The following is a 26072-nucleotide window of genomic DNA, read 5'->3' on the forward strand; positions in this document are numbered from 1 at the left end:
TACAAAAATCAGACAACATAATACAAAAACCATGCTCATGTCCATGTGTATGTGAGTTACATTCACATACATTCCAATAGTATCCACAGACAAGCAAATATGACATTGAGAAGGAAAAAAAATGAAACTCAATAATTTTGTGATTCGTAATGTGACACATATGTTTTGAAAAAATAGCACAACTGCAAAACACAATTTAAATACAAACGAATGTAACACAGACCATTACGCACGTAACAGCCATCGAATCTATAGAATTGCGCCAATGTATGGATGTACCATTTCGCAGAACCCAGCAACATTCTCACATTCTCACTTTCTAATCTAATAAGCTATCGTAAAATACTATTACGAAACATAATGTGACATGTATGTAAACATTATAACACAATATCATTACCACGGATGTTGATCCAAGATTACCATAACAAAGTGTGCCAATGGATTGCTATGACAGATTGTGAAATCCATACGATATACGAGGACATTGAAAACAAAACATTCGGAAAAAAAACTAGAGCAACACTTACCAATTGAATAAGCAGACAACTTGATCTCCTTTCTTTAAACAATCTGACTCCAAAGCGGCAAGATGAAACAACCAAACCATCCAACCCAACACAATTTTGAAAACTTAACAGACTCCGCAATCATAGCGCATATCATGGCACCAAACAATATGGAAACAAAACGGTTAAAACATTACAACATATATCAAGGGTATAATAGTATATTAATTCTATTAAAACACAATAGATAGGACTTAATGGAACACTTTCTAATTTAAATAGGACTTCACACTCAATAAAAAATTTCATACAACTTTACATAACATAACTTTCCCTAATAAGACTTATAAATAATTTTAAAAATAATGAATTTTTATGAGGATGTAATGATCTGGCAGGTGGAAATCATTTTAACAAACCGAGCAGGCCGAGACCAATATCATTGGCTGGCAAAAGCATTATAGACACGGGTCCAACAAATCGTGGTCGGTTGGTTGGTTCGTTCAAGGTTTTGAAGCGAATCATATCAGAGAAAGAAAGCAAGCAAAGAAAAGGAAAGCAAGCTAACAAACAAAGCCCTAAAGAACCGTGTGTCTCTAAGGTCGATCGCCCATCTATGGCGGCGACCAAACCCAAGGCCTCACAGACGACCTCCTACTCCAGAGTTTGGTTCTACTCCTCATTGCTTACCTTGCAGTACGGTGCTCAGCCTCTCATTTCCAAACGCTTCGTCAGGTATTTTTCCATTCTTCATCTATCTCTACTATGCTTTTTTTTTTTTTTTTTTTTTTTTTTGATTTTGTGAGTCGAAGACAGAGACAGTTTGATTAATTCAATGAGTTTTATAGCTCATTCATTTGGATTTCGGTTTACTTACTACTAAATCATTCATTCCTGGGTGGTTATAATTAGAACAAGTTTGAGCTGAAATTCTAAAATCATGATGTGAATAATCTCTGCCTAATTGAATTGTAACCCTTATCTATTATTACAAACTGCACTAAATTGCATCACTACGATACTACCTAACTACTTACTGCTTGTTAACCAACCATTCATGTGCTGCCACCTCATCAAAGCTATTTTTACTGCTCTTCTGTTAGATGAGCCAACTCCACTTCAACTAAATTGAGCTGATAGCTAGTGGTTGAACTTGTAATTGATCTGCTAGTCCTGTTGGGGTTGGTGTAAACAACTCTGAATCTGAATTTGTTGTCCAACCTTTTTCTTCAACAATGATACATGGAACACTAGATCGATACGGGAGTGGAGTGGCTAGGTAAATCAAGTTTGTAGGCAGCTTGCCCTATTTTCTGTATTACTTGGAATGGTCAATGGTACTAGGGTAGCCAATTTAGTATCCCTTTTCTAAGCAATGTATGGGCTAGATCAATGGATCGTCCCTGCATCATCCAGCAACTCTGTCAATTGCTTTTGCAATTCAACCAAATCCAACAAACCCAATCTGTACCGAGCTTTAGTCAAAGGCTTAGCACAGGAACTAAATCAGTCTAGTGATTGGTACCAATTCTAGGTGGTAGGAGACTTGGGCAATTCAGAAGGCATCACATCCTTGAATTTTGTCAACAAGTCAGCCACTTCATCTGTCACTTCCACTTTGAGGTCAAGTTTGATCTCTAGGTAAGTTTCGACACCTTTTCTCAAGTGGTTGTGCACATGAATAGCAGACAGTGTCTCTCGTTTATCCTCTTTACGCTCTTGCCCTTTGTCTGGTTGATTGCATCCTGGCACAAAGCAAGGCATATTTTCATCCAAAATCAATGACCCACAAGGCATGGCATCAATGCCACTTTTGCAATCACAAAGAATTCATTTCCGAGAATGACATCAAAGTCATCCAGCAGAACCACCATCAAGTTCACTTGTCCAGCCTAGTCTTCTATCTTCATTTGTACCCCTGCAACCATGCCGTTTTGCATTTCCAACCGAGTCCAGTTTTGCAAACCAAATATGAAATTGAAGAGCTTGTCTTCCTTTGACATATTCACCATGTCTAACATCAACGAACTGAATTGCTTGACATATTCCCTCACAATGCTTGTATGTTTCAATCATTTCACAGACTCCCTTGCAAATCCATGATGTTTTGCAGGGAAGGAAATCTTCATTAAATTCCTTTTTCAGTGCCCCCCATGTCTCAATCTTGCGGCTAACATCATCACCAATGTGAGTTCTCCACTAGAGTTTGGCATCTCTAGTTGGATACATACTTGTGATTGTAACCATCTCTTCCTCTGGTATGTGTGCAACATTAAAATGCTACTCAACATCCCATAGGAAGTTTTCCAACTCTTTGGCACTTCAAGTTCCACCGAAGGCTTTAGGTTTCAAGACTTTCACTTTGTGAGAGACATTACCACCATTGAAATTCCCACCAACGACTTTCGTTACAGGAGACAATTTGTCTGAATTCTGCAATTTAAGGCATCCGACATGGCAATCATATCTCCCATCACTTCTGTGAATCAGTTTGTTGTCTAAGTCTATACGGGCAAAAACCCATTAGCCACATCATCCAACTGATCTATCAAAGAGTGACTTATCAGGGGGCATCCCTCTCAAATTTTCCACTCGAGTTACTCATTCCCGAACGGCTTCTAGCACAACACTACCACCAACCATTGCAGAGCACAACCTAACTCTAATGCCAACTATCACAGGGTTAATTTTTTAACTGATTTTTCTGTCTTTGATGGCACTATGTTTGATACTTAGTTTCAGTCAATTTTTGTAAGCGCACTTACAGTAAAATTGTCAAAGTAAGGCAAATAACACAACAATTTACTGATGAATCCCGACTTTATATATTTTACACCAAGTAGTTACAAGGAATCCAAGGCAATCTGTTACAACACTTGATAATGTAGAATTCTTTGGCGCTCCCTATATGTAGGTTACAAATTACAATCAGTTATTGGATGTTATAATTGTCCATGTGCAGATTGCCACATGTCCCTGTAGTTGACCCAACTGCCTAAGTTGAGCTGGACCAATATAAGGCTACCAGCATGTAATTGTTGCCAACTGCTCTTGGATTGCAACCTTGCATTGTTTTTGCTCCATACAGAGATAACCACTGTCAGACAAGCATTACTTGCTTTTCGTTAAGTCAGGGCAAGCCACCCACAAATTTGCCTGTCTTTGGCTGCCAAGCCAAGTTTCGCCCATTGATTGTATTGCACCCACAAGCCAAACTGCATTCTTAGCATTCAGGCCAAGTCCAACCTTATACCTTGCATTTGCTTCGATGAGCATTGATTGTCCACGGGTCTTGTGTCAATGTGCTGTTGCCACTGTTCTGTCCCACCTTGCTGTCTTGGCATGCCTCGCTCATACCTTGGTCAGGTTGACTTGGGTGCATGGTGCCACCACATGCCAACCACATATTCCTAAAGCTTAGGGTGCTAGCTAACAATCAGACAGGGATATACCTGCGCCATGTGGTTATGTTTCATTGTTTTTGTTGAATCCCACCTTGTTTAGCATTTGACACATATGTTGGACATTATTGTGTATCGTTGTGTTCTTTTTTTGTGGAACTTTAATGCTGGTCAATTAAGTCATCCACTAAAAAATATGTATATATATATGTGTGTGTGTGTGTGTATGTGTGTGTTCTTTTTCTTTATGTTGCGTGATTCACTTGCATTCTAGTAACATGCAAGGGAGTCAATTACGTTATTAGCATCGAAGTTCTTTCTGTTCCAATTGTCGCCTTTATTTTACAGAGAATGGCTTATATAAACTATTAGATATCCAGAATAATTGGTTTTTTTGTTCTTCTTGTATCTATGAGAAACTGATTGCCATCTCCCCACCCTCAACGGGGAAAAAAAAATAAAAAATATCAAATAAGAAGAAATGGGAAGACAAACTGGTTTATGTATCTCAACATTTACCTGAGAGAAGTAATTTTTATTTGTTGTTTGTTTGTTCGTTAACTAGTACCTTCTACTGTGAGAAATGTGGACACAGTTTTCTTAACTAATTATGCCCCTATGATGATTTTTGCAGACGGGAAGTCATTGTGACTTCATCTGTTTTAGCATGTGAAATAGCAAAGGTTTTATTCTTCGTCCTTTCTCCTAAACTCCTGTCTTTGTCTTTGATCTAATATATTAAAGGACATTTACTTGACATTCGCTTACAGGTTATTTGTGCTCTTGTGCTAATTGCAAGAGAAGGTGGTTTCAGGAAACTATTCAAGGAGTGGACTTTAGTTGGTTCATTGACTGCATCAGGATTGCCAGCAGCTATTTATGCACTGCAAAATAGTCTGCTGCAGATTTCATACAAAAATCTCGATTCGCTCACATTCTCAATGCTGAACCAGACAAAACTATTTTTCACTGCTCTGTTTACATATATAATATTGGGGTATGTTATTGTAGATCTGTAACTTGGATGCAAGTGGGGTTAGTCTGTTGGCTGAAATTATTTTGCATTGATAAATATTTCCTTTGTGTTGATAAATGATAATCATCCTATTAATGCATGGCCTAAGAATTTGAAAATGTGACAAAATGTACCTGTTTGGTGGCTGAAATACACTTCAGAATTATAAATTGCTATTAGAATATTGAGCACTTCTAATGTTTTTACAACTGAAGACATCAAGGGGACTCCTGCTATGGCCAATTGTTTCAGTTGGTTACTGTCGCTGTGGAAGAGAAACTTAATATTCCACTATATCAAATAAAGGATTACATTCCCCCTTTTATAGATGATAATACTCATCTAATTTATAGGGATATTTACAACTTACCTAGAATAGAATCAAACCTATCTAAAACAAAAAGTAATAAAACAAGAAACTCCTATCTACAGATTTGGTAACAGACTACCAAAATCTCCTAAAATCGTGGGACCAAATCATGATCTGTTAGCTGTAGATTTCCTCAATTTTAGCCACTAACAATGCTGACAGATCATCAAATTAATTAAATCTTCCAAAAATGCCACACTCCCCCTCAAGCTACGCGGTAAATATTTATTAACTCTAGCTTGGAACTCAGATCATCAAACGTCTTTCTCGGTAGGGCCTTGGTAAGAATGTCAACTGTTTGAAGACATGTGGGCACGTACAGCATCTTGATTGTCCCTTCTTCTATTTTCTCCTTTATGAAATGTCGATCAATCTCCGCTTGTTTTGTTCTTTCATGATGTACTGGATTCTTAGCAATACTGATTGCTGATTGATTATCACAGAACATTTTCATAGATTCTTCATCTGAAATTTTTTGATTCCTTTAGCAACCTCCGTAACCATATTCCCTCTCAAATGCCATGTGCCATTGCCCTGAATTCAACTTCTGCACTGCTCTTTGATAGCACCGATTGCTTCCTACTTCGCCATGTTACAAGGTTACCCTACACATATGTGCAGTATGAAGTAGATCTTCGGTCTTGTAATGATCCCTCCCAATCTGCATCACTGAATACTTCAATATCTCTTCTTTGATTCTTCTCAAAAAATAATCCTTTACTTGGTGTTAGTTTCAGGTATCTTAGGATTCTATAAACTGCCTCCATGTGTTCTTCATTTGGATTATTCATGAATTGACTTACCATGCTAACAGAAAAACCAATATCTGGTCGGGTGTGAGACAGGTATATAAGTTTACCAACTAGTCTTTGATATCTGCCTTTATCCACTGGTGCAAAATTTTCCTTAGTTCCTAGTTTGGCTGTTGAATCCATAGGAATATCTGCCGGCTTACATCCGAGCATTCCAGTCTCTTTTAAGAGATCCAGGACATATTTTCTTTGGGAGACAGAGATTCCTTCTCTTGACCTTGCAATTTCCATGCCTAGGAAGTATTTGAGATTCCCAAGGTCCTTGATTTCAAATTCTGTAGCTAGAAGACTTTTGATAGTGTAGATTTCCTCCTCATAATCTCCTGTTAGAATTAGGTCATCCACGTATGCAATGAGGACAACAAGTTTTCTTGCAGGAGAGTGTTTAATAAATGGAGTATGATCCGTCTGACATGAGAATAGCCATGCCTCTTAACTACCTTTGTGAATCTCTCAAACCAGGTTCTTGGAGATTGTTGGAGCCCATATAGAGATCTTCTAAGTGTACAAACTTTGTTGCGTGTAGTTTGTGTCTCAAATCCTGAAGGAATTTCCATGTAAACTTCTTCAGTTAGGTCTCCATTTAGGAAAGCATTCTTGACGTCTAGTTGATGAAGAGGCCAATCAAGATTTGCAGCCAAAGATTGTAGAACCCGAACTATGTTTAACTTGGCTACAAGGGCAAATGTCTCCTCATAGTCGATTCCATATGATTGGGTGAATCCCATTGCAACCAGCCGTGCCTTGAATCGATTAATACTCCCATCTTCATTATATTTGACTGTGAATATCCATTTGCAGCCTACTGGACGTTTTCCAGTTGGTAATTTTGAGATTTCCCAGGTTCCATTCTTTTCAAGTGCATGTATTTCTTCATACATGGCTGATTTCCACTCAGGTGAGCCGAGGGCTTCTTGTATGTTATTGGGAACCTGGATGTTGTCGAGGTTGGCAACAGATGATTTGGACTTCGGTGACAGTCCTTCATATGACACAAATGTGTATATAGGGTGTTTTGTGCATGATCTTACACCTTTTCTCAGAGCAATAGGAATATCACTATCATCATTAGTTAACTCACTATGTGAAGTCTCGGGATTAGAGTTACCTGATGGATCTTCACTTGATCTAGGACTTGGATCAGATTCTTGGGCTTGCTCAAGAGATGCTTGTTGTTCCATCTCCTTTTGGTTCCTTCTCCTCCGTGAGTAGGTAATCAACTCATCATTCTTTGCTAATTGAATAGTGTCCAGATTTTGAGGTGGATTAGTAAGAACAGGCGGATTGTTGGTTTGATCTTGAGAAGGAGATTCTAGGAAGAGATGTTGAAGAGGAATGGATTCAGGATTCAGTGATGGGTGAAATTAGTTAGAATTAGGAGAAAGGTGAGATGATTCTTCAATATCCCAAAGCTGGTATTCCTCGGTAAAATTAGGCTCCCCCTGAATATTAGATTTGGGATAATAAGGCCGGTACTCAAAAAAGGTGACATCCATGGAGTGATAGTATTGTTTAGTGACCAGTGAGTAGCATTTATATCCCTTTTGAGTTGGAGAGTACCCAAGAAAAATACACTTAAGGGCTCTAGGATCAAGTTTATCCCTGTGTTGTTGATGGACATGAACAAAAGCTGAGCACCCGAAAACTTTGAAGGGGATAGTGGAGATGAGATGAGTATTGGGAAAGGACTGAAGTAGGATTTGACAGGGAGTTTGGAAGTTGAGAATACGAGATGACAACATGTTTATGAGATATGCCGCAATGAGGATGGCTTCACCCCAGAAAAATTTTGGTACATGGGTAGAGAACATAAGAGAGCGTGCTACATCTAGAAGATGCCTGTTGTTTCTTTCGACAATTTCATTTTGTTGAGGAGTGTTCACACAGGAACTTTGGTGAACTATACCATGACTCAAGAGATAATCATTAAGGATGGATTTGAAATATTCTTTGGCATTGTCAGTTTTCAGAATCTGAATTTTTGCTTGGAATTGTGTTTGGATCATGGTGTTGAAGTTTTTGAAAATCTGACCTGCCTCTGATTTTTCTTTCATGAGGAAGACCTATGTAAGTCTAGTGTGATCATCAATAAAGGAAATAAACCAGCTAGAACCAGTAACATTCTTGATTCTAGATGGACCCCATACATCACTATGAATCATTGAAAAGGGTTAGGATGCTTTGTAGGATTGATTGGGATAAGAGTTACGAACATGTTTAGAAAATTGACAAATCTCACACTAAAACTCATTTGGATTTTTATTATACAAGAAATTTGGATGACTTAACCTATAGTGCCACAACATAATTGCACTATCATTATTAGAACGACTAACAGAGAAAGAACTAGGACTACTGGACACTGAACAATTGGATTGGTGAGTTGCTCCTTGAGGAGGATCATTAACCTCGAGAAGATATAGCCCCAAACACATCTTAGCACTGCCAATCATCTTTCCCGAGTCCAAGACCTGAAATTCACACAGATTTGAGCCAAATTTAGTAACACAATTGAGATCCCAAGTGAGTTTACTAATGGACTGTAAATTGCAATGTAAATTTGGCACAAGAAGAACTAAGTCAAGTGTGATGTTTTCTGAAACTCTAACAGAACCTGTACCAGCCACCTTTGAGAGTGAACCATCGACTATCCTGACAGTTAAATTTTTATAACATGGACTATAAGTAGAAAAAAGCTTCTCATCTCCAGTCATATGATCTGATGCTCCTGAGTCTATTATCCATGGACTTAACTTCTCCTTTTTAACATTGAGAGCGCTTAAGAAATTACCTTTGTGTGCCAAGGAACCGGTACCAACCACAGTGGGGGCAGCGGCAGGCAATGATTAGCTGAACAGTTTCTATAATACTTCTAGTTGTTCCTTACTGAAGGGAGTGGGTTTGGTTGATGGTTTTTCATCCACCAAGACGAGATTGCCCCGTCCTTCTTTGTCATTGGCAAACCGGGAAGGCTTCCAATCTGCAGGTTTGCCATGGATTTTCCAGCAGGTGTCCTTGGTGTGACCAGGACGTCGGCAATGATCACACCATGGACGTCCTTTTTTTGGTCTGTTGGTATTGTTGTTGTATGGATTTCCTCTAACTGCAAGGGCTGAGCTCTCACAGATTCTTGAGAGCCCATCATGATCTTTCGACTCTCCTCTCTACGAACTTCTAAAAATGCTTCCCGGATATTCAGCAGTGGTTTGGATCCTAAGAGTCTCCCTCGTACTTCATCAAGATTCTTATTTAATCCAATCAGAAATTTGCATATTCTTTTTCGTTCAATAATCTGTCTATACCTGATTCCATCATCAGGACAGCTCCAATTGTGCTCCTCGAACAAATCCAGCTGTTGCCAGTAGCGGTTGAGTCTGTTGAAGTACTGAGTCACCGTTAAATCTCCTTGGCAGAAGTCATGGAGAACACTTTCTACCTCGAACAATTTAGATGTATTCTCATTGTTAGAATACGTTTCCTTGGCAGCTTCCCAAATCTCCTTTGTTGTTCCGTAGAGAAGAAAATTTTCTCCAATGTCATTTGTCATGGAATTAATGAGCCATGACATGACCATGTTATTTTCGGAATTCCAGATTTTGAACTTCTCATCATCCTTGTTTGGTTTGGTCGCAACTCCGTTGAGATAATCGTCTTTTTCCTTTCCGCATATGAACATCATTACGGAATGGGACCATTGGAGATAGTTGTTCCCATTCAGTTTGTGTCCTGTAATGGGCATGAGGTTACTATCTGCATTACTGTTGTCGGAAGCCATGGCTTCCTGATTGGAGGTGATTTGGGAAACAGAAGCAGTTAAGTCACTCCTCCCGTATTTGGTCATATGAGGAATTAGGGTTCAGAGAATGCTCTGATACCATGTCGCTATGGAAGAGAAACTTAATATTCCACTATATCAAATAAAGGATTACATTCCCCCTTTTATAGATGATAATACTCATCTAATTTATAGGGATATTTACAACTTACCTAGAATAGAATCAAACCTATCTAAAACAAAAAGCAATGAAGCAGGAAACTCCTATCTACATATTTGGTAACAGACTACCAGAATCCCCTAAAATCGTGGGACCAAATCATGATCTGTTAGCTGTAGATTTCCTCAATCTTAGCCGTAGATTTCCTCAATCTTAGCCACTAACAATGCTGACAAATCATCAAACTAATTAAATCTTCCAATAATTCTACAATTTCCATCAATTCAATTCTTATCCCATATTATTGTCAAGTTACTTCCTAGTATAGAAGCTGAAAAAATGTATATTTTACCCTTCAATTGCAAAGCCACTTTGTTACACCTATAATATTGTTTTCTGTTAAGTTCTTGGAAACTTTATAGCAAACGTCCCAGCTTCTCTGCGTGCTAGGGCCCTGGTAGGTCTGGGCTCAGGCTATGTTTCAAGCCTGTCTTGCAGTTTTCCCACTTTGCTAGGCCCGTCTAAACCCCTCTTGTATGGCTTCCAAGCGGGTAGTGCCTCTTTTGGTCATGCCCGAGGTGGATTGCTACAGTTGGTTGCCCTCTCCTATCCTTTTTAACCGAATATGAATAATAATAAAAAAGAAGAAGAGAAATTACCAAAAAAAAAAAAACCCCCAAGGTTTGACCTCAGTAACAAATCAAATCCTAACTTTTTAATGGTTTCAATTTAAACCTTGAACTTTCAAAAGTGTATCAATTCTAACCACCCATTTGTATTTGTTGTTAGTTATACCTAATGGAGAATGAGCAATTTTGACAATTTAATCACTTCTTTTCCTTCATTACTGTTAACTGCCACCTCACACCCTTACCACCGTCTATCACCACCCCTCCTCTTTCCCAATCCACTGCCATCTGTCCATTCCTTTACCCCAACCATCGCTACTCCTTCCATTCCCTAGCTTATTGCCACTCCTCGCCTTCTTTCCCCAGTCAATAGCCACTGTCAATGTCCAGCACCACCGATAAAAATTGGCTAAATTGGCTAAATTGCCTTTGGATGGTTAGAATTGATACTATTTTAAAAATTCAGAGTTTAATCGAAACTATTAAAAAGTTAGAGTTTGATTTGTTACCGAAGTCAAACCCTGTTTTTATTATTTTTTATTTATATGTTGTTGAAGTCCTTTTTATTTATTTCCAATATTTCAGTGTCATTCTTATCCATTTTTCAATTCATGTTTCCGATATTCAAACCACTTTTTGGTTTTCCCCTTGAAGTATAATGATTGTTTTTGACATTTTTGTTTCTTATTATTTGTTGACTGTAATAGGAGCAAATCATTTTCTTCAACAAAAGACTTGCTAGATTTTCCTTTTTTGGACTGTAATTGCATGAGAATGAAAAAGGACATACTATGCTTGTTTTACCTGAACCATTATTATAAATAATTTGTTTATGTGGATTTAACAGGTAAATATTTTAGGAATGTGACTGCTCAGGTTTCTTAGAGCCTTTTGTCTATTTTTTGGATTCAATCTGTAGGCAGAGGCAATCAATTCAACAAATTGGTGCCCTCTTTTTGTTGATAATGGCAGCTGTCCTTTTGAGCATTGGTGAAAGCTCTGGCAAAGGTTCAACTAGCAGTGAACCTGATCAAATTTTGTTCTATGGAATAATTCCGGTCTTAGTGGCGTCTGTATTATCTGGCCTGGCTTCAGCTCTGTGTCAATGGGCTTCTCAGGTTAGCATAAGTTTCTGTAACTTTGTTTTGAGTAGAAGTCTTCCAGCTGCTTATACCTCCACATTTTTTTCTTTCTTTTTACAGGTTAAGAAACACACATCATACTTGATGACTGTGGAAATGTCTATAGTCGGAAGCCTGTGCTTGTTGGCTAGTACCTACAAGTCTCCAGATGGAGAAGCCATCAGAAAGCATGGATTTTTATATGGTTGGACCCCACTAACTTTGGTAATGATAACGATATTTGATCCTTTTGACTGTTATAAGTTGTTCATCAGGTTAGTTGCATGGGCGCATGACTGAGAACACTATAGACATTAAAGTAAATATTTCTTGGAAAACTCAGGCAGTAACAATAATATACATACATATGTGTTTTTAAGTGGATACTTGAGAACCACCAGATTTTTTTGTCATTCTATAGCGGGCTTAGTACTTCTGAAAAATTCTGTCTGATTAAGTGGATACTTGAAGCTGGTGTAGTTTCAACATGGAGGAGTTGATGCTTGTATATGTTAGGCAATATAAATTTTGCTCTCCTACCCCCATAATTTATATATATGTGTGTGTGTGTGGTGAGTGTGCAGGGGTTGTTAAAGTTGGTTTTGCCTATCTTTGTCAAAATAGTTAATGCATGTCATTGTGTGCTTTTTATTTGCCATTGTTTAAGAGACTGTTAAAATCCACCTACTCTCCACCTACTTCACCCACTTAAACCTACTCCACTAAACCTAACCCACTACACCACTACCACCTCACCTACTCCACTAAACCTTCACCCACTTAAACCTACTCCACTAAACCTAACCCACTACACCACTACCACCTCCACTTCACCTACTCCTCACCTACTACACACTCACCCTCTCCTATATATAGGAATCATTGTAACCATAACATTAAGATCAATCAATAAATATCAATCAATAATACATAAATTCTTACATGGTATCAGAGCAAGGTTAAGACCTTAGTATTTCTCGCTTCACCGGCGGGCGGCAACCTTGCCTTGGCCGCCCGCCGGACCTCAACCTATTCCGCTTATTTTCTACACATACCTTGACTTCTTCAACATTTTCTTACACCCCTCCTCCGCTATGTCGGCGGCGGCACCCGCATCATCGTCTAGCCTCTATCGCCGTTCACCTTGCCTCTCACATATCCGTGGTTGTACTCTTACTCGTCGTCGTCGTTGGCGTTTCTGGCGCTGCTTTTCTGCTCGTCACTGCTGTTTTTTTTTTTTCCCGATTTGCTCTCTCTCTCTTAGCCATGGATTTGGGTGTGGGGTGTAGAGCTGTGGCTCTGTTGTTGGTAGCCATGTTTGCTGGCTTGAAGGTTTCAATGGCAGCAGTGTACAAGGTTGGGGACTCCGCTGGTTGAACCATCATTGGGAATATTGATTACAAGGCCTGGGCTGCTTCCAAGACGTTTCATGTTGGAGATGTCATCATTTTCGAATACAATTTTCAATGTCACGTGTTGCAAGTGCCCCACAAAGAATACCAAGCCTGCAGAAGTGTAAGACAGTAACATGCATCTTCACATACAGCTTGGGTAATGTGTAACTATCAAAAGCACAAGCTTCTTGGACATCCCTCTCTCTCTCTCTCTCCATGGACCCAACATCATCATCATGCACCCACTCTATCCCCATCTCTGGTTTTGAGGGTGACAACATGATTGAGAGGTCCACCAACCTCGATATGATTACACAGCCCAAAAGGCCATCAGACAAGCCTCCTCTTCTCCACATTCTTGATAACACCAACAGCAACAGTTTGACGCATTTATTAGAGAAAAGGTCCAAAGGCAGCTCCTGTCAAAGCTGATGCTCAGCAGGCTGTACCACCTATTGAAGTGCCAACACTATCCTTGCACATGGGGGGCACCCACTCATTTCTTTATTGTTTTCTTTTACTCACCCATGTGACCCACGATGCAACCTATACTTTTTCTTTTCTTTACACTCTTGTTCCCCACTTTCTTTATTATATATATATATATATATATATATCTCTTTTTATTATATTATATTAAAAAAAAAAAAAAAAAAAAAATCTTCATCTCTCCTCCGTTTGATTTCCAACTCCATTATTTTTATTTTTATTTATTTTCTCCAAACCACTTTCCTTATTTCCTCCATCTTTCATTTTTTGATTTCAAATATATTTTTATTATTTTTTCTTTATTTTTCTTTCACATTCTTTTTAATCTTTTTCCAATTCCCTTCATACCATATAACTTTGCACACCAAATCATATTTTATTCATCTCAGGGATCAACCCCGATCACAATTTTACACCAAAAAAAAAAAAAAAAAAAAAAAAAAAAAAAAAAAAAACACCAACAAACAAACAAACCACCACAGCACACCCGCACCCACAGTGGGATTTTTCTTCTCTACTCTGCTGCAGGTCTCTTCTTCTTGCTTTTCTCTTGGGTGTCCTTTACCGGCGCTGCCTCCATACTACCCACTCCACCGAGCACGTTCACTCCACCCTGCTCCTCCACTACAGCATATGGTGGACCTCCAAATCGGAACATCACGGTAGCCTTCCGCTTCAGCTCCTTGTTTTCCGCCTTCAGCACACTTATCTCTGCTCGCGCATCCTTGTACATGCGCTGGAGCAGAGCCAATTGGCCGTTTAAATGCTGCACCTCATTTGTCCTACTCTGCAGCCGGTGCGACAAGTTTGTGACTGCTGTCATCGTCTCCACACAGGACTTCAAAGTATACTGATTGGCTTCAATGTCAGTTTGCACTGCCATTTTTTGCTCCACGGACCGCATAGGAAAGTTCAACGGAGCAAACCCTGGGGCGCTTGGTTGAGGTTCACTGGCCCCCGCACCAGTTATCTCTCTTGTTGACTCGTTAAGGTCTGGAAAGAGAGTGAGCAGACCACGGGAAGACGAAGCCATTTTCTGGACAACAGAGTGTTACAGAGTGTCTCTCTCAGAAATCTCTCTCAGAAAACAGAGTGTTACAGAGTATCTCTCTCAGAAATCTCTCTCAGACAACAGAGTGTTACAGAGTATCTCTCTCAGAAATCTCTCTCAGAAAACAGAGTGTTACAGAGTATCTCTCTCAGAAATCTCTCTCAGAAAACGAAGAGTTTTTCAGAGTTTTTCTAGCAGGTTTTTGTCTCTGCTTCCAAGCCTCAGCCTCCGCTTCGGTTTATAAAGACCATGACAAAGAGGCCGACACGCGTTCTGTCGATCACGTGCATCGCCGCGTGTCTGGCGCACCTTTTGATGGCACGCCTTTTTATGGATTGGGCACGCCTTTTGATGGCACGCCTTTTTATGGATTGGGCACGCCTTTTGATGGCACGCCTTTTGAAAGATTGGGCACACCTTTTGAGGGTGCAACTTTATAAGGGTCCGACAAGACTCTGTAAACTGTCCCGACATTGATTCCGGTTAGCTCCTTTATGGGTCCAACAAGACTCTGTAAACTGTCCCGACGTTGATTCCGGTTAGTTTCTACAAGGGTCCAGCAAGACTCCGTAAACTGTCACAACAACTGTCACAACATTGTCTGCTACAACGGTCCGACATGACCCCATAAACTGTCTTCTACATCGGCCTGACACCGCCATCCAGTGTCCTCTACACCGTTATGACACCCCCATACAGTGTCCTTTACAACGTTATGACACCACCATCCAGTGTCTTCACCAATGGTCTGACACGACTATACAGTGTCTCTTATCCTCTTTTATTTTTATGTATTTTCTTGTTTTGTTACTCTCTCCAAACTCAAGTTGGTTAGTTCCTATCCCCCTTGAGTTTGCGGGGGGCTGTTAAAATCCACCTACTCTCCACCTACTTCACCCACTTAAACCTACTCCACTAAACCTAACCCACTACACCACTACCACCTCACCTACTCCACTAAACCTTCACCCACTTAAACCTACTCCACTAAACCTAACCCACTACACCACTACCACCTCCACTTCACCTACTCCTCACCTACTACACACTCACCCTCTCCTATATATAGGAATCATTGTAACCATAACATTAAGATCAATCAATAAACATCAATCAATAATACATAAATTCTTACAGAGACTTAAAACTAGTTGGTTTTATTCTGTTCAGATACCTGTTATGTTCAATGCTGTTGGTGGAATTCTTGTTGGCCTGGTTACATCCTATGCTGGTGGCGTCCGAAAGGTATGTCTGATCCTTTAAGCATAGATGATTTTCTACGTTGCAGTATGGATGTAAAGAATGGAGATTAAACAGCATTACCCTTGCCAGAACTTTTCTATTTGTTATATTTATTGTATAAAAAATCAAAAAGAGAAATTCAAGTTTCTTAATTAAGCTCTTTGCTTCTCATAGATTGAAGCTATCCATTTGTGACTCAAATAAGTCAGGCTGTTCAAATGTACTGTTCCAATGGCACAGATGTTATTAGTGGAAATTGACAATTCTTGTAAAGGTTTCCATATAGAAATTGTGGCCATCGAATGTGTCAGAATGGATAATCTGCTGAAAGTTTAGAATAAAAATGATAAAAAATGATTGACTTGCAACTGAGCAACATGTTTGCACAAGGTCATGTTTCGTGGTGGTGGCCTTGCAGCATTTTGTCATTTTTCATCAGATCGCCTATTTGTTAAGGATCTAAATCCAAAGGACTTAAAGATTGTAAGACTTACTTTACCACTGCAACAGTTGTTTGATTTATTTATGTTTTTAAATGTGTGCAGGGATTTGTCATTGTTTCCGCACTTCTTGTCACAGCCTTGTTGCAGTTTATCTTTGATGGAAAAGCACCTTCATTGTACTGCCTAGTGGCTTTTCCACTTGTCATTAGCAGCATCTCAATATACCAGAAATACCCATACCGCATTAAGAAGAAGGAATCATAAGCGTCACGATAATAGGGGAGTTATTACATTTGCACCGATTGATAAGATGTTTATTTGTTTCAAATTGTTTTGACTTTATGTAGAGTGGAGTTCCAAAATATTGTTTGGAGGTGTACAAAAATGATAACTAGCTTAGCAAATTAAGAAGGTAATCCATGCTTTATAACTAGCTTAGCAAGTTAAGAAGGTAATCCATGCTTTTCTTTTATGAAATTCATTGTACTTTGAATTGTATATCTGATTGGGCTCATGTTCACTTCATCATAGAAAAACATGTATAATGAACTTGGAAGAATTTTAATGAGTTCATCTTCTGAGGTCTGAAACACTGTTTGAATATCTCAAATGCTTCAACTTTGCTGGTTTAAGCAATAGAAGTTTGTTTTTTAGATTGTTGGCTTAAAATCACTGGTGGATGAGCTCTAGTGCTGGTATGTCAGTTTATGATCCTGAGTAGAATTATTTTGTTTTGCTTGTTTGTTTGTGTTTATTCCTTGGGCTTTTCCACAGCTCTGAATCTGTAATTTGGACCAAGATACAGCCATACAGAGGACAAGCAATAGAAAATTGGCCTGCAATGAGTTTTACATAATGTTCATGTCTTGCATATACTCCATATGGAATTGCCATACTCCAAATGATATTGCTATAGCTAATAGTACATAATGTTCTGCACAAGCATTTGCTTCACATCTGGGGGCTTTTTTTGGGAGGTGGTCTTTCTTTCTTTTCTTTTTTTTCTTTTTTTTTTTTTTTTGTTTGCGTTGCATGATCACCCTAAAAGTCATATGCAGTCAACATTATATTATCTAACAGGCTGTATTGAATGTTAATAGTATTTTTTTTTCCTTATGATAAGTAAAGCAATTTTCTTAGAGAAAGTTGTGATAAAGATTTTGTCTTTCTGTTTGAACTGTCTACTAATCGAAAAACCATGGAATTATGTTACATTGAGGACAATATATAATAGGCTGAAATACCACATATTAAATAATTTAATAATTTTAGAGACACCCCCTCAAATGTTCCTGGATATCGCTTTACCCCACTCAACTTCAAACCATACATTTAGACTGAGATAACAATTATCAAATATGCTTCGAATCTTATTTGCAAAACAAACCAACGTTGGGAAGAAGATGTAGATGATTCTGTCTTGTCTTTTGGCTATGTTGGAAATTATAGTGTAAGATTATTGATTTTCAGAATTCTTAGGAGAGAGAGAGCCTTCGGCGGAGACTAACCCTGTTACATGTCTGCAGTCTGTCTCTAGTTTCATCACCATCCACTTTTCCGTGAAAAAATCCTGAGTTCTTGATTTTCCTCCAGTTAAAGGGCCAACCTGAAAAATTTCTCTGCTTATTGTTTGGCTTTTCATGTTCTCTTTGCAGCTCAGTGTAGGCCATCTGCAGCTCTTGCAGTTCTGCTTTTACTTTCTCAAGTTCTTCTTTGAGGATCTTGATCTCCTTTGCATGAGACCGACTTTCTTCCTGATCGGAATTGTCAGCGCATCCTGCTTGCTCCTTCCCTTGCATTGCTGACCTCATCTTTACTTGCTCCAACAACAAAACCTGTGAGGGGTAGATTTTGAGAAATAAATGGACTGTTGTACTGTCTGAACTCACCGCGTTTATTCATACTATGTTTTTGCGGGTCTGTGTACACAAGGTAGACTTTATATAGGCATGCGTTCTTGATAATATATAGACATTGCCATTTAGTAGCATTACAATAGTATTAATGGTTTTTCTGAACCCAAATTTACCTTTAATTTAACTAAGCATATAGCCCTTGATAGAGCAAAATGGTGAAAAGGAATTTATGTAGCCGATTTCACTTGATTGGATACAAGACTTGGTTTTGTTATTTAAGTGAATATATAAACTCCAAATTTATTCGGTTTTAAATAGGTCTTATTTTATGTTGTTCAAATGTTCTCATACCTTTTTTTTTTTTATTGGATAACCGGGTGTCTGGACCAATTTACGCGCACCTCAACTAATGTCAAGACCCACACAAAGTGTTCCCTCTGCATAGATCGGGCAAATCTCAAGCAGAGCCTGCAAACATGGCCCCAAAGAGTTGATAGCACCTAGTGCGAGTTGATAGCAATTTTCATACGTTTCCAAATTGCTTTTGCTGTTATTGTAGCATTTCTGGAAAGTTTCCCTTTTTTTTTTTTTTTTTTTTTTTGGAACTGTCCTAATTATCAGAAGAACAAAATGAAAATTTGATCATTGGCTGTTGGTTTGGTACTTTAAAAAGTTTTTGATACAAACTTTATCTTGGCACTTTGGTATTACATAACAGCATATTATATTGGTATCATATGCAGTAGTAGCAGGCACTAGCTTGGCTTGTTTTGGCTCAAGTCAAGCCCTCTTATATCTATTGTACATGGATAATATACAATTCTAATATCTAGTCATGATGTTGTTTGTTTATTGGTTAGTGGGTTGATGAACTTCTAATTGTATATTTGTGCCTTTAATTGGGCATTGTACGGCAGTGTTTCCTAATCCAATTATAGACTTAAGGTATATTTCATGGAGGCTCCTGAAGTTGCACCTAAAGTTATGACACTATTTATTTCTTTCAGGAATTTGTATATAACCATGTAATTGGAGGACACTGGTAGAACTCATATAAGAAACGAATTTTGCAGTTTGAAGAGTTTAATGGAAGCTTTTGTGGAACGCACTGGTACTGGCATACATGAAATGTATGATCACAATCACTCGTGAATTTTACCTGCATGACGGTTCTTAAAGGCAATCGATCATTTTGTGCGGCATGCATGCATGCATCGAATGACAGCTTCTCGCAATCCATTATTTTGCATAGTCTTCTTCGTTCGTGTTCTGATAAGGAAGGATGAGACTACAGGGAAGATCAGAAGATTAGGCTTCAGGTTATTTGCTTAAAAGATAGGGGAAAAAAAGAAAGAAAAAAAAGACACAGATAGTGAGGGAATTTACGGAACCTTGAGGTAGGTATCAATGGCTCTATAGACACCATCATGGCATGTTCGAACATTTTCTGGCAATGCTTCAGCTAGAGCTTGAAATTTGATGATGGAGAGATTGGGATCTCCTGCAATCTCAGCTAGATAACTGTCCAAGAGTTTACTGATGGTCAATTTTCCAGACTTCTGTTGCTGCTGCTGGTGTTGGTGTTGTTGTTCATGCATAAGGAAATATTCTACAATTCTCTGCACCACATCTATGTTGTGCATTGTGCATTGATCTGGTGAACTGGGCTAGCAGTTAATGATTATTGACTGGGGTGTTAATAAAACTGGCCATTGTGAAATATTTTATACAAATTCGTATGTAAAGACTGTAGATTAGACATGCTAGGATGAATAAGATGGAATACTCACTTCAATGGCTTTCCCTGATCTCCGATTGTACAACTAGGAATAAGAAGTTCATTTACATTAGCATTTTCCAACACCATCCCAACTCTTTTCTCAAGCTCTGAAATCAAAGCTGGTGATGCTGAATACACCAAAGCCATCTTTAGCATCCTCAGTAAGAACTTGCATGAAACAGCTTCTTTCTGTGGAGGCAGTATGCTCACTAAGCTCTCTACAATCATCCTTTGCTCTTTATTGTGTCCAACATTCCCTTCCTGTCTCCTTCCACTCAGAATTTTTAACTGCAGTTCATTTTTGCTGTAACTGTATCGTCGTAGTCCTTCCCATTCTACCTCCATGCCTGGCAACCATATTCCTGCATAGTACATGATACATGAACCGATAATTTCTGGTTTCATCCCCTTGGCCCTTAATGCTGTTATGATCCTCATGAAATGATCAATGCGTAGGGTAGCCATATCTTCAAACCACCAGCTCTCTTCATTAATCATCTCTCCAATTGTTGGATTTTCTCGAGAAGCCTTCCAAGCAATGGAGTCACAGCATCTTCGTACGATTTGGAGGTTTTCAGCCCATGGAAATAGAGTTTCACAAGATTTGAGAACAGTGACAGAGTCTCTCCATGAAGAAAGGACTACAAATGTGAGGAAAGCTTCTGTCTTGGAAATGAGATTTCCATCTTCAAGTGCTTCAGTCATCTCTAGAAATTCCGATGCACATCTCAGTGCAGCGACATTGCTAGGATTTAGGCCTATGGGGAGACCATAACAGAATTTTAGAATGATTTCAAATGTTTCTGATCCACCTGGGAAGTTTTCGAGCTTCAAGTCATATCCTAAATTTGAGTTCAATGGCCAGAGTTCGACTTGGGCTAGGTAGCCACATCTTGAAACCAATGGATACTGTTTCAGGAGAATTAGACCAGTAACTGATTTTATTCCTCAAGAGAACAAAGTATTGATGTTTTAGGGACACAACAAGTCTAGATTATATTAAAAGCTTGCTCAGATATTATACGAAACTGAAAATTAGCACAATCAAGAAGGTTGTTCTGATTCCAGTCTTCTTATTCTGCGGATTCACTAATTTGTTCATAGATTGTTTGATGAACTCCTAAAACTTAGGTATACCTTATGCCCTAGGATTGAAGGTTTTTGGTTGAGAATTGTTTGTTGATGCTGCTTGATTTGTTTCAAAAGTGATTCTAGTCTGCTCAGAAAATAAAGGTTAGTGGAAAAATGCTACACTTGAAGCTCATTTTGTTTCGTTTCAGCTAAAAACATTTTCCAAAAAAAGTCGTCCACAGAAAATCTCCTCCATGCACAGCAAAATGTTTATATTAGTTCTCACAAAGAGAGTAGAGAAATGAAGGTTATGTTCTATTGGGTAAATCTATAAAAAGAACAAAAGAGAGAATAGATGGCAATTTTTTTTGAGAATGTTACTTCTTAGTTTGATTCTCAATGTTGAATTAAATATAAACTATAAGGATCATAAGTTAATGGAAAGAAGAATAATAACATTCAATTTTATTTGTATTTGGACAAAACATTTGTTGCTTTAAGTTTTGTATTACTTTGTCCTTTTTGTTTCACTTTGTTGAGAAAAGACCTTACTTTGAACATTTCACTTGTTTGAAATTTGAAACCAGGTCTGTGTTGTTACCTTGTGAACATGAAAGGTGATTTCTTGAACTTGAATTGCCATATCTGTTGGGATTTCAGAAGTGACAAACCTGCACGATCACACCAACACAAATTTGTGCTATGTTCAGATCATGGATTTATCAAGTGGAAAGTATAAAAAAAAAAAAAAAAAAAGTCTTATTTCACTTCATTTTCTTCTTGACTTTTCCCACCACAAGTCAATGATCAAAATATAGCCCAAGGGAAAAAGCTGTTAAAATTGATTGTAGGATCTTAGGCTTGTGGCAAGAAATTTCTGATAAACTCGTTCTCTAGAAATAAGAAGCTATGTTTCATCAACTGTTAGGACAATAGGATGATGAGTGTTTGTTTTTACCATGAATGCTCTTTCTTTTCAAAGCTATCTGCTATGGAAATGAGGTTTGCAGGAACTACTATGCTTTGGTTGTGTACTCGGTGGTTAGCTTCATCAGAATCACTTCCAGGGCTATGTTGTAGAGCCATTGGTATAGTATGAGGGGACTTTGGAGGGAAGGACTTCACAGTTACTCACTTGGTGGTGCAGAGTCATTGTGGGAGCTGGTCATTACCCATTTGAGAGGAAAAGAAATTGAAATGAGTGGGGCATGGTCTGAGTAAATGTGTGAGAGGTGAGTTGTGGCTGGGATGGCATTACTGTTGAGAGGGTTGGTGGCTACATGGCTTCTTTAATTATAGTTTTTTTTTTTTTTTGTGTGTGTTAGTTTTCAGGTCACAAGCATTGGATATATAGACTTATTATATGGGGAACAGACCAATCAGGTGGAGTACATTAGGAAATACAAACAGAATGTTCGCTGTGACAAGTCCAATTCAAACCACGTAAACGCGACTATCGCCACTAGATGATTGTGTGGCTTTAGATGTTGGCTATGACCTATGAAGTATGGGTATTTTAACAAATATGTCGTATTAGTATTGGGTACTTATCAGCGTATGATATTTTGTATGATACTCTGCATACGTACTGAGTACACGAAACACATATTCAATTTTTTTTTCTTAACTTTTAATGTACCTAGATGTATCTAATATATATTCAAGCTGTACTATATCTCAGTTGAAACAATATTTTCTTAAACTATAGAGATAAAATTTCTTTCATTATATTTCTTTTTTATTTTTAGTTTTATGTTTAGTATGATTTTAAAATTAAGTTACAATTTATGAGTTATTTAATATAATAACATTTAATTTTGGTTTATACATTTATTTTTGGCATTAAATGTTAATTGTAGGTTGGATCTTAACAAATTAATCCATTTAATTAATTTTTGTATTATTTCAAACTAAAAATAAATATTTTTTTACAAATGTACCAAAGCCTTACCGGCATCTTACTTTTTAAAATTTTACCGTATCAACATACCCGTATCGTACCAGTATCAATACTCGTACTATACTCGTACCCATACTTCATAGGTTATGACCAGTGGCGAAGCTAGGATTTTGGCTCAGAAGGGACACCTTTGAATTAAAATCTTAACAAAAATCATAATTTAACTTAATTTTTATTTGATGGTAGGACTAAAAGATGCAAAAGTTATATTTAAATATAAAGTCAAGTTAACTAATCATTATCTTTATTGTTATTAATTTATTTTATATATGACTATCATCACGGTTTAAAAAATAATTACATATACACTCATAAAATACGAAAAAAAAATTATATTAAGATGCACACACATAAAGAGATATAGTGAGGATAGAAAAAGAAATGAGAAAAAGATAAATAAATAATATATAGAGGCTATTATATACTACTTGTTTTTTTCATCGTTTTAAATAATTGAATTACATGACAATATATTATTAATTGTTATTAATTGTGTAATAATTATGTGTTGTATAAGACGTGATATAAAATAATGACAAAATATCAGTGATATATAACATTTCTCTATTATAAAATTTATAAGAATTTTTTTTAGCATAATTAAACATTTAAAGTGATAAATCAAACATTTTTTTTTTATAAAAAAAAGTAAAGAAATTTGTGACATAAAAATTTCAAGATATTACTTGGATTAAATTGAAATCTATATTTTTATTAGAGGCAAAAAAAATAATTTTTCAAAAGTTGAGGGGGACACGTGACCCCTCTGGACCTCACGTGCCTCCGCCCTTGGTTATGACAATTGTTCTTAAAAAAAAATTAAAAAAAATTATTTAGGTGTGGGAAATTATTAGCTCCCATATAATTTTTTAAGACTCCTTATTTCTTTGGACCTTATCGATAATTTTGAAATTATAGAAAATTTTTGATCATCTCATGTAATATCAAGACTAACACTAACTTTTTGCACACTCACATCCATAGACTCACCCAAAAGCACAGCGTCCACTAACCCCAAAATCGCAACAATTTTATGAGAACCCACCATTTTCTGGTAACCCTCATTCCTGTCCCCTAAAACCTTCACTCTCCAATCCCACTGACAATATTTTGAAGCATTGCTAAAAAAGTTGGAAGCCATACATGTAGTTCGAAGCATCGTCACGCTTCCAAACTCGAGGTTCCTCTCACAATCTTGTTTTTGAAATTTTTATTTTTATTTTTTAATATTTTTATATTTAACATGAGTTTTGATTATTGACTCAGAAAAATAGTTTGCAAAAGAGAGTGTCGATGTTATAGTTGGATGGTCAGTAGAGATGTAAGAATAATCAAAAAGATCAATCAAATCGATTGAATTGGATCAAATCGGTTATATTTGATATGTTTTTTAACAAGAATCGGTCTGTGCTGTCTTCAAATTTAATTTTTTTTAATTTTCGATTCAGTATCGATTTAAGCACCTTGTGCACCGATCTAAACCGAAATTGACCATTTCGATATATATTGTATTTATAATATATATATATATGTAATCTAATAATATAATGATATTAATAAATATAATAAATAATTAATCTTAGCATCTTTATAACCTAAGTTTGTAAACCTTTTTTATATATAATCTTAACTCTAACTCATTATTCTTGAAGTTAGTATTTTTAAACATTTTTTTGTTTTTATTTTTGTTAATTTAGGAATTAAAAAGTATATATTAAATGGATGGATTGGATATGTTTGAAATGATAGACAAATAACTAATTTAACAATTTTATATAGATTAATAATTATATTTAAAAGTAGTTCAAGTTTGAAAAATCCTAAACCGATTAAACCGTACCAAATCGAACCGTTTCAACGGTTTGGTTTCAGTGTGGTTTAATGGGAGAAACGAAATGTATCGGTATTCAAATTAATAAAACCGGCATTATCGGTTCGGTATAATTTTTTACCTAAATACCGATCGTACCAAACCAATTACATCTCTACTAGCCAGTTTGGAACTAAATTGCTAACCAAATTGTTTTTGTTCAGATACTTCCAACAGAACAAACTGGTATTGTTGAGATAACTTCAATGGAACGAATAATTCAAATTCAGTATTATTTAGCTGAACAAATGGGATCGTTTTGATTCTGTTTAGTCGAACTGTATGACTGTTTTTTAATCACTACTAAGTTTTTTCTTTCCAGTAATTGCTCTTAAAAGTTATGAGTTTACTATAAAAATTTATAGCCTGTTTGCCCTGCTAACGAAATTATTTGTTTTTGAAAACACAAAAAGAAGAAAATGATACCAATCAGTCCTTTAATTCTGGAACAAATTGATGTTGGGAGGGAAATTTAGTCAAAAACTCCTGTATTAGACTTTTGTTTGGTGAAAAAATTGTCCAATTTATTTTTTTTCATAAGCCTCCTAAGGAAAAAAAAAATACATAATTGATTTCTTGGATAATATTACCAGAGTAACATATTACTGTGAATTAGAGTAACATGTTTCTGTCAAATAGAGTAATTGTCAAACAGAGTAAAACGTTACTATGAGAAAGAATAATATGTTATTATCAAAAAGAGTAATATTTTACTGTTGCTATTTACATCAATTTCAACAATAATAATTTTTTTTAATAAAAAATTTCATAGTCAATATGGATCTTATTTGATAGATCTTAATTAAAGAATTCTAAAAATATTAATTTTATTAAAAACCGACATCTACACTAAAAATTATATTATTTTAAAATTTAATATTTTGATAATAGTGATATTTGTTAGATTTTTTAAGAAAAACTTTTTGTACTTGTCCTTAATATATTAAAATTTTATTAAAAGGGAGTTTTGACCAAATCTCCTTATCAAGAATTGAAGCAATGTAAAATCATGAATTCATGATCTATAACGCTATGTTTGGTTGGGGGATTTGGGGAAGGATTTGGAAAGGAAAAGGGAAAAGGAAAAGGTGTGTGAAACTATGTGAAATGTAGGCATATTTTTT

At 36.9% G+C, this 26072-nt stretch overlaps 2 protein-coding genes across 4 annotated transcripts; one reads left to right on the forward strand and one right to left on the reverse strand.

Moving 5' to 3' along the window:
* The first annotated feature begins 892 nt into the window (after nucleotides 1–892).
* LOC114314483 (UDP-N-acetylglucosamine transporter ROCK1) lies at nucleotides 893–17064 on the forward strand. Of its 2 annotated transcripts, XR_014327870.1 has the most exons (8): nucleotides 916–1244; nucleotides 4545–4593; nucleotides 4681–4907; nucleotides 11591–11789; nucleotides 11874–12017; nucleotides 15897–15971; nucleotides 16514–16823; nucleotides 16863–17064. XR_014327870.1 is itself a non-coding variant. In XM_028260974.2 (7 exons), exons 1-7 carry the CDS (start codon nucleotides 1126–1128, stop codon nucleotides 16673–16675), a joined length of 975 nt encoding a protein of 324 aa, XP_028116775.2. In that variant the 5' UTR covers nucleotides 893–1125; the 3' UTR covers nucleotides 16676–17064. The 2 variants fall into 2 exon arrangements, 1 of the variants encoding a protein (XP_028116775.2); XM_028260974.2 differs by having other exon boundaries at nucleotides 893–1244; nucleotides 16514–17064.
* A 532-nt stretch (nucleotides 17065–17596) lies between these two features.
* On the reverse strand, nucleotides 17597–22441 carry DOT3 (Phototropic-responsive NPH3 family protein). Of its 2 annotated transcripts, none has more exons than XM_028260956.2 (6): nucleotides 22077–22441; nucleotides 21720–21789; nucleotides 20058–20956; nucleotides 19659–19929; nucleotides 19427–19555; nucleotides 17597–18246 (listed from the first exon to the last, which is right to left on the reverse strand). In XM_028260956.2, the coding sequence occupies exons 1-6, from the start codon at nucleotides 22202–22204 to the stop codon at nucleotides 17887–17889; spliced, it is 1857 nt and encodes a 618-aa protein (XP_028116757.2). In that variant the 5' UTR covers nucleotides 22205–22441; the 3' UTR covers nucleotides 17597–17886. The 2 variants fall into 2 exon arrangements, with proteins under 2 accessions (XP_028116757.2, XP_028116766.2); XM_028260965.2 differs by having other exon boundaries at nucleotides 19659–19788; nucleotides 22077–22433.
* Between the last annotated feature and the right edge of the window lie 3631 nt (nucleotides 22442–26072).

Source organism: Camellia sinensis, chromosome 4 (genome assembly GCF_055761805.1).
Source record: "Camellia sinensis isolate YWXY chromosome 4, ASM5576180v1, whole genome shotgun sequence".
Taxonomy (NCBI): domain Eukaryota; kingdom Viridiplantae; phylum Streptophyta; class Magnoliopsida; order Ericales; family Theaceae; genus Camellia; species Camellia sinensis.

Excerpts from the sequence above, each read along its gene's own strand:
- LOC114314483 (XM_028260974.2), top strand. The coding sequence starts at position 1,126 with ATGGCGGCGACCAAACCCAAGGCCTCACAGACGACCTCCTACTCCAGA. Across the intron at positions 4,908-11,590 it reads TTTACATATATAATATTGGG|GCAGAGGCAATCAATTCAAC; the intron begins GTATGTTATTGT and ends TTCAATCTGTAG. Across the intron at positions 12,018-15,896 it reads GTTGGACCCCACTAACTTTG|ATACCTGTTATGTTCAATGC; the intron begins GTAATGATAACG and ends TATTCTGTTCAG.
- DOT3 (XM_028260956.2), bottom strand. The coding sequence starts at position 22,204 with ATGGCTCTACAACATAGCCCTGGAAGTGATTCTGATGAAGCTAACCAC. Across the intron at positions 19,930-20,057 it reads GATCAGGGAAAGCCATTGAA|TTCACCAGATCAATGCACAA; the intron begins GTGAGTATTCCA and ends CTGCTAGCCCAG. Across the intron at positions 18,247-19,426 it reads CTTTAAGAACCGTCATGCAG|GTTTTGTTGTTGGAGCAAGT; the intron begins GTAAAATTCACG and ends TACCCCTCACAG.